The 15,416-nt window shown below is 41.7% G+C and overlaps 1 protein-coding gene across 8 annotated transcripts in view; it reads left to right on the forward strand.

The window, feature by feature from the left end:
- SPATA16 (spermatogenesis associated 16) overlaps positions 1 to 15,416 on the forward strand; it is a 246,382-nt gene that overhangs the window by 20,656 nt on the left and 210,310 nt on the right. For all 8 annotated transcript variants that reach the window (XM_006155040.2, XM_006155045.2, XM_006155046.2 and 5 more), the window contains exon 2: positions 8,057 to 8,686. In XM_006155040.2, coding sequence (XP_006155102.1) covers positions 8,075 to 8,686 — 612 coding nt within the window. In that variant the 5' untranslated portion in view covers positions 8,057 to 8,074. The remainder of the gene's footprint in view (positions 1 to 8,056; positions 8,687 to 15,416) is intronic.

Below are 15,416 nucleotides of genomic sequence, written 5' to 3' on the forward strand. Positions count from 1 at the left end.
GCAAAGCCTTGCTCAACAAAGTTGGTCCATATACTCTGGTTGACCATAAATCTTCTGTTTATTTTGATCCCACTTTAAAGGCAGTCCCAACCAGTAACAGTAGCAGTAAAGTTGAATACTTGGCTATTAAAATTTTTAAATGTATTATTTAAAATAAGGAAAGTAAAATTACCAGTCAACTTGGGATGCAATGAAGAGGAATTTATTATTCTGTGACATGAAAGTCATTGGATTTGCCATCATATATCCTGGGTCCAGGTCTTCAATCTGAAAACATTTCTTGGTGATCTCGTTCAAGTGGTTTAGACTCATGGTTTTTCCATTAGTAAAATAATGCTGATAATATCTAGCCAAAGGAACTGCTGTGAGAAACAATGAGATCCAGTGAAATAATATTGCAAAATGTTGGTTGTCATTATTGTTTATGTCATTCTAAATGAGATGGTTGGTTTTGTGTTTTTTTTCTCTTCCTTTTGTCTTATGGAAGAGAAAGAACATGCAGGAGGGAGAGAAGGAGAAAGAGAGGCATGCCTCCCTGTTACGCTCTGTCCATGCTGCAATCCCTGGTCCCAGCCTCCCAGCCGATCAAGACCACAGACACACATGTGCCAAGTTGGTCTGGGAACTGAGCCTGGACCAATATGGTGCCTGCCTTCTACGGGGTGACCGGCTGCCTGTGCATCTATGGCTGGGCCTTTACTGTACCTCGTAACAAGCACCATCAGCCAAGGTTACCTCTCCCTCCTGATAACAGTGCACCATTCCTTACAGGTACTTGGATAAAAGAGGGGAAGTTGCTTGCATAGGAACACTTCTCATTCCGTCTCTCTTAAAAAGCCTTCCTAAGTATCTTGAAACTCCGTCAGTTCTAGGTCTCATGGAAGCATGCCTGTCATTGCTACCATCATGCAGCAGCACATGGGCCCTCAGCCATACATTCCTTCTAAGAACAAATGTGCTATGCGGGTGAATTACGAGCCTCTCTGGGAACTACACATCAATAAAGAAAAGGAGTGATACGTGTCTGCCTCTCCAGCGGTTCGCAGCCTAGTAAGAGAGATTTCCTCTTACAGCCATGGATCCATGCAACTTCTCCCCACAGCCTGCAGCCCTGCCTCTAGTGATGAGCCTGAGAACACTGAGAGCCTGTCTTTATTTTCTTTCATATTATCACACAGCACCTTGCTCATAGTAGGTGCTCATTAAACGAGGAGAAATATTTTGAAGTTGTGTGTGTGTGTGATTTTTTTTTTTTTTAATATCAAGGTGTACCGGTAGACTAACAAGCAAAATGTTTTTCCTCTTCATGTCTCTGGTTACATTTAACAGCAGGCTAAAATTAGATCTTTTTTTTAAAGAAAGAAAACCATAGCAACTGTGATGTTGAATGTTTCAGAGAGCACATTTTTAAGGATTCTCTCTTTCTGAATTGCCCATGTTTGAACTGCCTATTTCAATCGAAAATCTAACAATTTGTGGTGCTATTAACCACGTAAACCACTGATTGAATGTATAAAGCGATAGAAACTCCTACATAGAGCACAATGCTTGATGAAATGCCTGTGTGTGTCAGGGGGCAAATAACTGTGTTGCAAATTCACTGGATGCATTTGAAATGGTTACCTGCTGGAAGTGACTGGACATTAGCCTCTCTTTGTTTATTGCCCCTGCCTTTTTATGAAGCCTTGAAGATTGTTCAAATGTTTCATATGGGTATTTTCTGGAGATCTGTTTTGAAGGCCTGTCTCTAGGAGGAAGTCAGTCTTAGTACTACCTTCTAAATTAAAGAATGGGCATTTTTCTAGAACATTATCAGCAAACACTTCTTTGACATGCGTAACGATTGTTTTATAGTTTTCTCTAAAAGTATTTTTATTGAAGTAGTGACTAAAGTGTAGCTCAGTGCCTCAGGAACACTGGCTAATGCCATGTTAATCAACTCCACTACTAAAAAAAAATCAAAAAGCTGATAGTTTAAATCTAGCTCTTACATGTTTCACTCGAACTATCAAAGGAGAAAATGTACTTTACTCAGGGCCAGATTTAAAACAAAACAACAGAAAAAGCAAAACCCTTCAGAAACAACTTTTTCAAAGTTATAAGCCATACCTTTAAAAATTCCAATTCTGTTTCTCTTAAAATGTGTAAATTAGCCTTTGATCCGCAGAATTCATATTGATCAACATATGTTGAATGCCTTCTCTATGCAAAGGACTGAACTAATGTCAAGATTAGTAAAAGCATATTTCTGCTTTTAGGGAGCTTATTGGAAGAAATAAATCATTCAGGCATAACTGCAATGTCTAATAAAAAATAAGTGCTATAAAAGCTGTCGGTATTTTGAGGAGGTAGAGATGGATAATGCTGGGCTAGGTTTGAGCAGGTAGGACAGGAAGGTGGAGAATTCTTGGTAGACAGACTGAAAGCAACAAGAAGTTCCGCTTGACTTCAGGGTAGTTTACAGAAAGAGTAGTCAGTAAGGCTGGAAACGTACTTGGCCTAGGTGGCGCAAGGTCTTGAATTCCAGATTACATTTATAGAGTTTTATCATTTTGTTTTTTAAAGAATTATTTTATTCATTGTCATTATTTTATTTATTTATTTATTTATTTATTTATCTATTTATTTATTTTATTGACGTTGACCAGAGAGAGACAGAGAAAGAAGGAAAGTGAGAAAGCAAGCTGCCAGGTCTGGGACTCAAACCATGGTCAGCCATGTGGGAGCCCACCCGCCTTAACCATCACGCCACCTGCTGACCCCCTAGTTTTATCATTTTTAATAAAGCTATAACCAAGCAGCTCCATAAGCCATCTGTACACATGCAGTACTTTTCATATAAGCAATTGGCTCTATATCTGATCGTGAAGTCACTTGATTTGCAACCAGCACTGAAAAATATTGGTTGGGTTTGGCTGTACTTTTTCAGCATGTGTATTTAGGGCGCTTTTTAGACATTCATTCTAGATTTAGGGGGTGGGGGGTGAATTTTTGTTCCTTTGACAAGTTTGGAATAATTGTTCTTCCAGATGTCTGCAAGCTCAACATTTGCTTACATATTTATTCCCTCTGAGCTCTCCGTGTGCACCATATGCACATTTTTCCCTCTGCTATTGTTTCTTGTATAAAACTACACTGAAGACCAAAATGCGATTTTCTTTTTTAAGAAGTTTTTGCTCTAGGGCCTGGGTACTCACTGGAGAGAGAAAGAGTCAGAGGCAGGGAGAGGGAAAGTGAGAAATCACCCTCCCGGGGGGATGACCATGCTGCAATATCTTCTCCTACCAGGTTCTTAGGCATGCAAACACATGCACCCAGCCACCAGGTCCAGGATTCGAACCACAGTTGGCCATGTGGGAGTCCAGCAATGTAACCACTATGTCATCTGCTGGTCCCCAATGTGTGATATTTAAACAGAGGCTTAAGGACTGATGGAAAAGTACCCAAAAGCCTGTTTCTTTCTTCTTCTGTTTCTTTAGAAAGATTTTTGCTATACAGTGCGTATGCTCACCAGAAAGATGGACAGAGACAGAGACAGAAAGCGAAAAATCACCTTACAGGGGAGATGGCCACACCACAGTCCCCTCTCCTCCATTCTCCTCTTGGAATCTTGGACATACACAGACATGAATCTGGCAGGAGTTTCAAGCCACCAGGTCTGGGACTCAAACCGTGGTGTACTACTTGGGAATCCAGCGATGTAACCATTACACCATCTGCTAGTCCCAGTAAATTAGCCTTTGATCCGCAGAATTCATATTGATCAACATATGTTGAATGCCTTCTCTATGCAAAGGACTGAACTAATGTCAAGATTAGTAAAAGCATATTTCTGCTTTTAGGGAGCTTATTGGAAGAAATAAATCATTCAGGCATAACTGCAATGTCTAATAAAAAATAAGTGCTATAAAAGCTGTCGGTATTTTGAGGAGGTAGAGATGGATAATGCTGGGCTAGGTTTGAGCAGGTAGGACAGGAAGGTGGAGAATTCTTGGTAGACAGACTGAAAGCAACAAGAAGTTCCGCTTGACTTCAGGGTAGTTTACAGAAAGAGTAGTCAGTAAGGCTGGAAACGTACTTGGCCTAGGTGGCGCAAGGTCTTGAATTCCAGATTACATTTATAGAGTTTTATCATTTTGTTTTTTAAAGAATTATTTTATTCATTGTCATTATTTTATTTATTTATTTATTTATTTATTTATCTATTTATTTATTTTATTGACGTTGACCAGAGAGAGACAGAGAAAGAAGGAAAGTGAGAAAGCAAGCTGCCAGGTCTGGGACTCAAACCATGGTCAGCCATGTGGGAGTCCAGCCGCCTTAACCATCACGCCACCTGCTGACCCCCTAGTTTTATCATTTTTAATAAAGCTATAACCAAGCAGCTCCATAAGCCATCTGTACACATGCAGTACTTTTCATATAAGCAATTGGCTCTATATCTGATCGTGAAGTCACTTGATTTGCAACCAGCACTGAAAAATATTGGTTGGGTTTGGCTGTACTTTTTCAGCATGTGTATTTAGGGCGCTTTTTAGACATTCATTCTAGATTTAGGGGGTGGGGGGTGAATTTTTGTTCCTTTGACAAGTTTGGAATAATTGTTCTTCCAGATGTCTGCAAGCTCAACATTTGCTTACATATTTATTCCCTCTGAGCTCTCCGTGTGCACCATATGCACATTTTTCCCTCTGCTATTGTTTCTTGTATAAAACTACACTGAAGACCAAAATGCGATTTTCTTTTTTAAGAAGTTTTTGCTCTAGGGCCTGGGTACTCACTGGAGAGAGAAAGAGTCAGAGGCAGGGAGAGGGAAAGTGAGAAATCACCCTCCCGGGGGGATGACCATGCTGCAATATCTTCTCCTACCAGGTTCTTAGGCATGCAAACACATGCACCCAGCCACCAGGTCCAGGATTCGAACCACAGTTGGCCATGTGGGAGTCCAGCAATGTAACCACTATGTCATCTGCTGGTCCCCAATGTGTGATATTTAAACAGAGGCTTAAGGACTGATGGAAAAGTACCCAAAAGCCTGTTTCTTTCTTCTTCTGTTTCTTTAGAAAGATTTTTGCTATACAGTGCGTATGCTCACCAGAAAGATGGACAGAGACAGAGACAGAAAGCGAAAAATCACCTTACAGGGGAGATGGCCACACCACAGTCCCCTCTCCTCCATTCTCCTCTTGGAATCTTGGACATACACAGACATGAATCTGGCAGGAGTTTCAAGCCACCAGGTCTGGGACTCAAACCGTGGTGTACTACTTGGGAATCCAGCGATGTAACCATTACACCATCTGCTAGTCCCAAAGCCTGTTTCTTAATAACAATAAACCATTCCATTTTGCAGAGAGAGAAAGGCTTAGGGTATGGGCCAGTTAAGAGAACGAATAGGGTGGGGAGTGTGAAAACGAATAAGGAGAGGGAGAAAGAGGGAAGGAAAAAGGACAAAAAAAAGTACTCTCCAGAAGAAATAGTCCTAAGAATAATTTTGTATATTTATATGCATTCAAGGGCATAAAATAAATGCAGCAAAGGCAGATAATGCTACTGTAGAAGCTAAAAAAAAATAGTTACTAACAACTGACCAAGTTACTGTGATGTTTTAACCTCTGGTGCTTGAAATAGAGTTTAGATAAGCTATCTGGCAGCACCCAGAGCATTCTGGAAGAATAACTCACCATCACCCGCCATTTCTTGTTTGCATTTTTACAGTCTATTGTAAGAATGAATATAAATCATAGGTCCTTAAAGCCAAGTATTTTGAGCTTAAGTTTCAAGAGTTGCATCTCTGCTACTCCAAATAACTAACTGGGGCACCAGCAGATGATAGAGCAGTTACATTGCTGGACTCCCACATGGCCAACAGCAATTCAAGTCCTGCACCTGGTGGCTTGAAAATCATGCCAGGCACTTGTGCGTGCGTGCCCAAGATCCCAGGAGGAGAGTGGAGGAGAAGGGATTGTGGCAAGGCCATCCCCCCAGGGGGTGATTTCTCACTTTCCCTCTCACTGTGTTTTCTCTCTCTCTCCAGCAAGTGCATGTGCTCCAAGGCAAAAACCTCTAAAAATAACAATAATAACAATGATAATAATTTAAAAAATAAATACAAGTAAGTAACTGGTAGAGCTGCATATCCAGAGTGTCCATCCACCAGCGGTCTGGACTCAAGAGCTGAAGCTGAGTTTTACTCCATCTAAATCATAGGTAGTACGAGAAAAGACAGAAGGTCGGGGATGGTGAAGACGGGTCTCCCTCGCCGCCCTGCATGGCCACGTTAGTGGTCTGAAAGTTGTATTGGATGCCGGCAGTGATTCCAAGAAGAGTCTTGCCCCCAGTAAAGCTGTGTGGGTGGGCTTGTGACCCGCATCCATGTCGCTCTCCAAAACTGGGCGTGACATGGACTGACAACAGCTTTGACCTTTTAGGTGTTTTTCATCCCATAAAAACACAACTCCATCATGTCAGTATAAATCACAGGGGAAATAATATTCTAGTACTGAACTTTCACCAACTAATGACCAAAATGGCCATTAATGGGAACGATTAAAATTTGATCTTTCTTATAAGTTAATACTGTCGCAATAGTTTTGCTGTTGTTATGTTCACATGTGACCTTAAATTTTTTCGGATGACACAACGATAAAGGGGGCAAAGTCCTTCAAAGGTTGGAGCCTCGGGTCCCATTTCATGTGTTCCTTTACTTTCCTTAGAGATCTACTGGGTGACAATATAGCAGGTTTTAAAACTTCTAAAAGTGAATGGCTATCTTTAAAAACAAACAAACAAAAAAAGATCATATACAACATTCACAAAATTATAAGCTTTGAGAAGATACTAAAGACTCAGGCACCATCGTTGTAGATGACAAGAAGCACAATTGTTAGGCTTTGTCTCATTGCTCTCCTCTCCTCATACTCGGCCCTCCCTTCTTGCTGTTTCCTCATCTCTCTGAGGTCTGATGTGAGTTTATTAGCTGTCCTAAAGAGCAGCGTGCTGCTGAGGAAGCACGCCAGGCTCAGAGCTGGGCAGCGGCAGTCCCAGGGAGGAAACAGCAGCCCAAATGGGCAGGCTCTGCCAATGACCAGCAGCGTGGCCTTGGAAAAGCAGCTCCATCTATCACTTAGTTTCTTGGCAAAATGGGTTGGCCTCATTCCTATTTACCCCACAGAGTCATTTTAAGGACAGGTAGGATAGGTAAGAGTCTTGAAAAATGGGAACCAACCATACTAAGTAATTATTAGCTCTTAAAACATTTTATATTTTGAAACAAACATAGAAATAGAGCTAGTATGCAGAAAAATTTGAATCAAAAGACTATCAGCTATCTGTTTTGAACATTAGTGCTTTAGGAAATGTCTCATCTTTATGTACTATACCATATTGATAAGAATGCTGCTCAAATGAATTCAGTAGACTCAAGGTCAGCATGTGCCTCCACAGTGCCATGAGGTCGAAGGTCATGTTCTTGTGCTTTAAAGTTTGTTCTGAACGATAGTTGTCTTAAAAGCTGTTCAAACTTGAGATTTTCATTTTCGATAGAAGAAAGAAAGGGAGGAAACCATGCACTCACAGCATTTCTGGAAGCTTTTTAGTGGAAGCAGCTGTGGCTTCTTTAGACTCCCAGGTCTGTTATGAAGGTTAGCAGTGTATTTTATAATGAGTTCTAGACCACCTGCCTTCCTGAGGAAATTAATATTGAGATGGATTTTTTTTAGGTCTTTTTCTCCTGGGTGGCTATGTATAAGATTTTCTTATTGAATGAGTTTGGGTCCCCCATAAAAACATTCATTCCATGTCGTTCAGCTATAGATGATTATTTTTTAAGACGGCGTCTAGATATGTTTTCAACAAATTCTTACTTGTCGAGTTTTGGTACTGAGGCATACACTGCCTAGTAAAACACTCAGCAAATGACGTAAACAGTTTTACTTCCCAGGCAATAAATGCCTATAATGAACAAAGCCCTGTTGTAAATGAATTTGATTATAGTTTAAACCACTGGAATTTCGAAAAACTGTTTTGATTATGTTCCCTTTTCTCAACACTACAGGAGTTTTAGGTGGGGTCAATGGATTCAGGAAGCAGTAGGAGTTTGGAGAATACAGTGAGTGGAGTCCATCATGATCAGCCCGTTCCAAAGATAAACACGAGCAAGAAAATGTCCGGCTTAGCAAACCCATTTAGCATCCTGGAACCGCCACGAGAGGCGAAGAAAACCAGTGCAGACAGACAGGTAGAAGCCACCACTGAGAGAACAAAAATGGCGAAGAGCATCAAAGAAAGGCAAAGCAATGATTTAGAGAAAGTGGCCTTTAAACGGAAGGCGGAAGGTGAGGAAAAGCTGGTGGGAAAGAAGGAGGCGAGGGTCGCGGAGTTTGAGCACCCGTTCCTTGCCATGCCTCTGCCTCACATCCCTCTCAAGAACGTAATGGATGTGGAGACCAAGCTGGTCTACGTGGACGAAGAGTACGTGAGCTATGAGTTTGTCGAGTCCCTCTCGTCCACTGGGGCTCCGCCAACGTGTCCAGCGGCTGCCACGGCCGACCCTGTGAGCGTGCCTCACGTCAGCTCTCTGCCTCAGATTGACAAATGGCTTCAGGTGGCGCTGAAGGACGCCAGCTCTTGCTATCGACAGAAGAAATACGCCGTGGCCGCAGGGCAGTTCAGAACAGCGCTTGAGGTATGAGATGAAAGGAAACATAGATTGCTGACAGGAAGTTGTGGAAGGGAAGGTTAAAATTACACAGAGTGGTTCTGATCGTACTGGAGTGGACAGTGGTCCTGGGGCACAAATATTTAATGGCACCGGGTTATGTGGTTCCCATTTACCTAAAGCCAATAAGATATGCCTATATATGAGTGTGTCTGTGTGCATTTGACATACAGAAATAACCCCTAAAGCATGCATCAAGCTTTTTGTCTGTTAAACCTTGCAGTGAGTGGAAACATACATTTAAAAATGCAGTTGGCTTTATAATTTACATGTATACCCCTAAAAGCCATCAGGGTTTAGTGCAGCAGTGATGGGTAGAATGGGGGTTCTCTAGAAACAGGCACTTCCTAAGTACATGAACGGTCCCCTTCGATGGCTAGTACTCATGCCTAAGCAGAAACATCTGTATTTCTCAGCATGAGTCAATCCTTTATACATGATACTTTTTAAAAAGCAAAATAAAACTATTGTTCTTTATCATCAAACTTCACTTTCCTTCCCATCCTAGTAAGGTTTGTGAATAATATTTTTCTATCTGCAATCAGGTAAGTTGCTCAATAGCTTGAGTAACAATAGACCACGGACAAAAGCAAACCCGAGAATCACCAGTAAAGCACAAATTCTGTAGTGAGAAAAACTGTTGGGTGGTCTGAAAGTCATGACACATTTTTGCATAGACAAACATAGGAAAATACATCACGACTTTTCCTACAACCTAATACCTTATCTTGTGACCCCTTAGAAGGACCAACATGTGTGACTAAGGGCCCCTCTGGCCTGGCAATGTCTGTGAACGCATATTCCATACCTACAGATAAGTCCTCAATCGTTCCATGCATCCTAGGTATGTCCGCTAAGTTTAGGCCACTTTAAAAACGAGAGAAAACATGGCTCTTCCCTTCTGTCTGGTGAGGGAGACAAAGCAGTCAACATTTAAGTAGAAATGGCATAAAGGTGTAGTGGATTGACCGTGGGGGGATGCAGGTGGGTGGGAATCAAATGTGACACAATGTGGTGGGGATTTAAAGGGTGACATATTCCCACTGGTACTTGCAGGCCAAAATGCCTGCATCTCCGATGAGTTATAATGGGCAATACCAGACAATGGTGCCCCTAAATATTAAAAAGAAACTGAGCACAGCAAAGAAGGCCCCAAACAAATATGAAATGAGGAGGGAGTGGGCAAATAGATGCATCCATAAATAGTTCTGTTCTCATAAAGGGTTATCTATACAAAGAAAAAAAGGAAGTGTGACACTACGCAAATTTCTAAGCAATGCAATAAGCACTGGGAAAATCTAGGTTCTCCACAAACCACCAAGAGAGCCTTCTGCTCTCCTAGGAGCGAAAGTCCAGCAGCCTCTGGCCAAGAAAAGAACAGGAAATGGGGGACCAGCAGTTGGCGTAATGGCTATGTGGCTGGACTCCCATGTAGTCGACCGCGGTTCGAGTCCTAGACCCAGTGGCTTAAACTCACACCGGGCGCACGCGTGTGTGTGCGTGCCCAAGATCCAGAGAGGAGAATGGAGGAGAAGGGACTGCAGTGTGGCCATCCCCCCTGGGGGTGATTTCTCACTTTCTGTCCCTCTGGCAAGCACAAGTGCCCTATAGCAAAAAACTCAAAAAAAAAAAAAAAAGGAAGAAAGAAAAGAAAAGACAGAAAAGAAAAACTTCATGAAGAACACAAAGTACATCTACTAGGGCAATTTTTAGCTAGATTATTTTTCTTTTCTTATGGAAAGAGTTGTAAAGGTATAGTTGTACAGGTAAAGAAAATAATAATTTTGGTAGTGAATAAAAGAGAGAGAGAATATAAGAACAGATGCTATCAACATTTCGAATTAAGTCTAAGTAGGAGCAAAAGATACCTGAACTAACTGAAAGAAAATATTTGATCTTTTATAAAACCTAGTATTCCAAACCAAATTTGAATCAGGTCTTGTTAACCTCAAGAAAAGGCTTGTGTTCATATTCTCATATTCTCTCTCTCTTCCTACTTCTCTAACTCTCTCTCTTTCTCTCTCTCTCAGGGTTTTTAGGAAAGTTTTGTATGCTGACACTAATTACTGGTAATTAACAAAGGTAATTATTTTGAGACCAGAATTCAGTGTAGACATCTGGCCTAGCTTTTGTCTAATTACCTTGAGAGTTAACTTTGAAATCTTACCTAGAATATCTCTTAATAAATCAAAGCTATTAGGAATAAAAAAGATTTGTGGTTTCTTTAACCCTTCTCCTCCTGAATTTAACTTTTACATTTAATTCCTCCGACACTAAGTGTTCTTTGATATTATTGAATGCAGTTCTGCCTTCCCTCGGTCCGAATGTGGCTGGGATGTGATGGAATGCGTGGCTGTGATCGAGGCATAGGGCCAATGGTCGTGCTGCAAAGACCGAACGTAAGCAAATATCTGAGTGTGTGTCAACTAGGATTAGGTGTGGCCACCAGTGACAGAAAACCCAAAATAACAGTATCTGGGGGACCAGCAGATGGTGTAATGGTTACATCACTGGACTCCCACATAGTCGATCATGGTTCGAGTCCTAGCCCTGGTGCCTAAAAACACTCACACTGGATGAGTATGCATGTGTGCCCAAGATCCCAAGAGGAAAATGGAGGAGAAGGGCTTGCGGCAGGGCCATCTTCCCTCGCTGTCTGTCTCTCTGTCTGGGACTTGAACTGCAGTCAATGTTTTGATAACATAGTAACTAACTATAATACATTGGTACATTGATGATAATCTTTTGTAATGATCAAGATAAAGATAGGCAGTGAGCCAGAAGACAACAATCTTAACTTCCAAAAAGCGTCTTTAGTCTTTGAGAATTTCAGAACATAGCAGGCATTTATTTAAATACAATGGATGAAATCACTTATTTTTATATGCTTTGTTTATACTGTGTTAGGGAGGATTAGCCCTTAGCACTGCGACGAACTCATCAGTCTTGCTCAAGTTGTATTAAAATGAGTCACTCTTTGCTCTGGTTGCCCCTGGTAGAGCAAAGGGCAGCTGTCGATGAAGAGGTGGCTTCCTATCGAGTCATATCTCCATGCCTAGCTCCTGTCCTCTGTCACTTTCAGAAGACAGCTATACAGATTCACCCACTATAGAGACAGAAGGAGTTCCATCGGGAAAAGTCTAACCCTGGCCTCCCGCAGTTGTATTTGCAGGTGGGCAATCAACGCCGCTATTCAATAAATGGCTGGGCTGTCAATAAAAAGTTTTAATTGGTAAACATTCCAGCTACACTTCCATGAGCAGAATAATAATAATTAGTGAAGACTTAGGATAACATAAAGGATGGAGAACATAGTAATCAGACAATTCTTGTCGCTAATGGGAAAAACAAAATGTCTTCTAAGCTTATGGCATGCAACCTAAACAATAGCATCGTTTCAATCTCAGTCCTAGGATCTTAGTCATTAAGAGGCTTCCAGCTTTTCAATTAAGACACCTCTGTCTGAACCCTTCAGGACTCAGGGCTTCTAACAATCCCACTGAGCAAGTCAGACAAGAGAGAACAAGGCTTAGCCCCCACCCACCAGAACTTCCAATTCTTCTGTTTTTATCACGTAGGAACCCTTGAGGTGCTAACCTTTTTTAAATATCTTGGTGCTCTAGTCACTGGTCTGTGAAGTTAAAGTAATAACTCACATTTATGGAGCGCTTTCAATGTGTCAGGTACTGTATTTTACATTCTGGGAATATTTACATTCGTTATTGCATTTTGTCCTCACAACAAGCATATGAGAAAGGGCTATGATGATTGTGCCACCAGTGAGAAAGCTGGGGAGTAGGGAGGGGGCGTAACGTGCTCAGGGGTCATCAGGCAGAAGTGGGAAAGCCTGCACTTGAACACGGGCGGTCTGGTGGCAGAGCTCTTACCCTGTCCGCCGCGCTTTAGCTACTGGCGTAGTGAGTGGGTTGGACATCCAGAACTGAAGACTGGGCCAGGTCTGCAGAACCTGAAGCTGCATTTTGACAGAGTCTACACACACAGTGCAGTTTGAGGGGCTCCTCAGCCCAGCCCCGACTTCATAGAAAATACTTCTCTTTAAGCAGGTGTTTTCTAACTCTAGTTGAGAATTTTTGGATTTCAAACACCAGTAAAATTTAAAACAACCAAAAAAGGGGGGTGGCTGACATTGTCTCTGTATTATGCAAAAACATGACAGAAATCACTGTCTATTACAACCGTGACTTCCTAGAAGACTGATGGGTTTAACATCAAAAGAGCAGAAAGAAAGAAAAAGAAACTGAAAAAGGTCATACTCTCAGAAGAAAGGATATTTTTAAAGCAGTTTATAGCCTAATTTTACAAAAGCTAAGTTGTCTTATTTTTATTTCTCCTTGGAAATACAAGTGAAGCATTGGTCTAAGAACCAGCTTTTGGGAATCGCTGTTCTAGAACGCCTTCTCTTTATGGTAAACGTTAGGTATCCAGGGCGATTGCAGCCATACCAGGGCCTTCTTATGAGATTACTCCCAGGATAATGGAATTTGGTATGAGGCAGGTCCATTTTGGAGCCCATTCCAGGGGGTTTATTTAATGAAGTAGCAAAGATATCTCATTATAGGGCAGCCTCACCTATAATTGCTCTGCTGAGAATAATTCTGAAGCAAATCTCTAGGGCATAAAAATGTGGATATACCAGAAAACTTCATTTAAATGGATTCCAACACAGGTATTTCTTTGTGCAACATAATCAGGAAATTGCTAGCTCAACAAACCGAGTGCCTGAGCTCCATTACGTACGCCTGGATTCGCACGTGGCCACTATTCATTTTCTAAATTCCTGATGGGGTCCAGGCATTTTTTCATTCAGGTAAGCATTACAATAACCTCTAAAAATACAGATTATCATCCCCAATTTACAGATGAAGAAACTGGTACTCCAAAAAGTTGGGTAACCTACTTAAAGTACCACGCTAGTCTGTGGCAGGGCTGAGACTGAACTGAAGTGCCCTGATTTCACATCGGGAATGCTAACCCTACCGTTTTTCATACTCTCGAGTGCATGATGTTTGCATAGGAATCTTGTTTAAAATGCAGATTCTGGAGTATGAGGGTCTGTGGTGTGGCTCCAGGTGTCTTGTTCAGTAAGTTCCCAGATTACAACCATGCTGTTCGCCCAGGAGCTACTCTGTGACTAGCCAGTGTTGATGCCAAACCACTGGGAGTTTCTCAAAGACCTGCCATTGCCCTTCTAGCAAGCCAGCAATGCTCCCTTCCATATTCATAGCTCACTAATGTAGTCCCGGTGGCCACCTACGCCCAGAGCTGGGGTTGTCAGAGCACTAAATCTGGACTCAGATTATCTGTGTTGGATGTTGGTTTTGATACCTAGTGACTATTGAAAGTTGATTTTGATCAATGCTTTTGACCCCCTAGAACATTGTTAGGTAGGAATGATAGTAACTAATGGTGATTGGTAGGGGCTGCATGGAAGGGGCTCGGGAAAAAAACATGTACCAGACACGAGAATGGCAAGTTACCTGTTGAGCATGATGTTTGTGGTGATGTCTCTGACTTGACTGGCATGCACTGCATGCACACTTTGGAAAACCTTTTTATATGCTATAAAGCTACACAATGACAATGTAAATGAAAATCATACAATAAAAAAGAAAATACTTTTGCATAGGCTATCAAGAATTGCACATTGAAAACCATGATAAAACTAAATACATGAACAATCTGTCATTGCATTTCTCAAACACCTCACCTCCCTGTACAGTATGTGTTGAACTTAAAACTCTAGCAACCCCAAGTATTTTTTCCAACTCTATGTTTATCACATTTTTTCTATCCATATCCCTTTTCCTCTTTGAATAGTATTAAAAATATACTGTCTCGGGGCCAGCAGATGGCATAGCAGTTACATTACTGGATTCCCGCATGGCTGACTGCAGTTCAAGTCCTGGACCCAGTGGCTTTAAAACTTACACCAGCCACATGTGTGTGTGTTCTCAAGATCCCGGGAGGAGAATGGAGAAGGGATTACAGTGTGCCCATCCTCCCTAGGGGGTGGTTTCTCCCTTTCCCTCTCACCTCTCACTGTCTCTGTTTCTGTCTCTCTTCAGGGAGTATGCTCTAAGATAAAAACCTCTAAAATTATATATATATGTGTGTGTGTGTGTGTAATCTCTCTTTAATGGTATTTAAAATGCAATAAAAGCAAGGACCAAAAGAATACATTATTTTCTACCTTATTCCCTTTTGATAAACAGGGATGTATATCAAACACAATTTTTTTTGGAGAGGTTTTTGCTATAGGGCGCGTGCGCTCGCCAGACAGAGAGAGACATAGAGACTGAAAATGAGAAATCACCCCCCAGGGGGGATGGCCACGCCGCAATCCCTTCTCCTCCATTCTCCTCTCGGGATCTTGGGCATGCACGCACACGCGCCCGGCGTGAGTTCTAAGCCACCGGGTCCGGGATGCGAACTGCGGTCGACTACATGGGAGTCCAGTGACATAGTCATTATGCTAACTGCTGGTTCCCCAAACACAATTTTGAACTATTAACTACTTCTGACAAAAATATGAGCCTTCACTTAAATGCACCAATTGTTATGCTAGATATAGTCTGCTTTTTTCTTAATTATCAGTTATAGACTGACCATTGAACTCTGTATGTTCAGGACTAGAAATTTCTGTTTTCAACCTGATTGTTGCCATTTTTGTTCCTCT

The sequence above is a fragment of the Tupaia chinensis genome, unplaced genomic scaffold (genome assembly GCF_000334495.1).
Source record: "Tupaia chinensis unplaced genomic scaffold, TupChi_1.0 Scaffold000430_1, whole genome shotgun sequence".
Taxonomy (NCBI): Eukaryota; Metazoa; Chordata; class Mammalia; order Scandentia; family Tupaiidae; genus Tupaia; species Tupaia belangeri.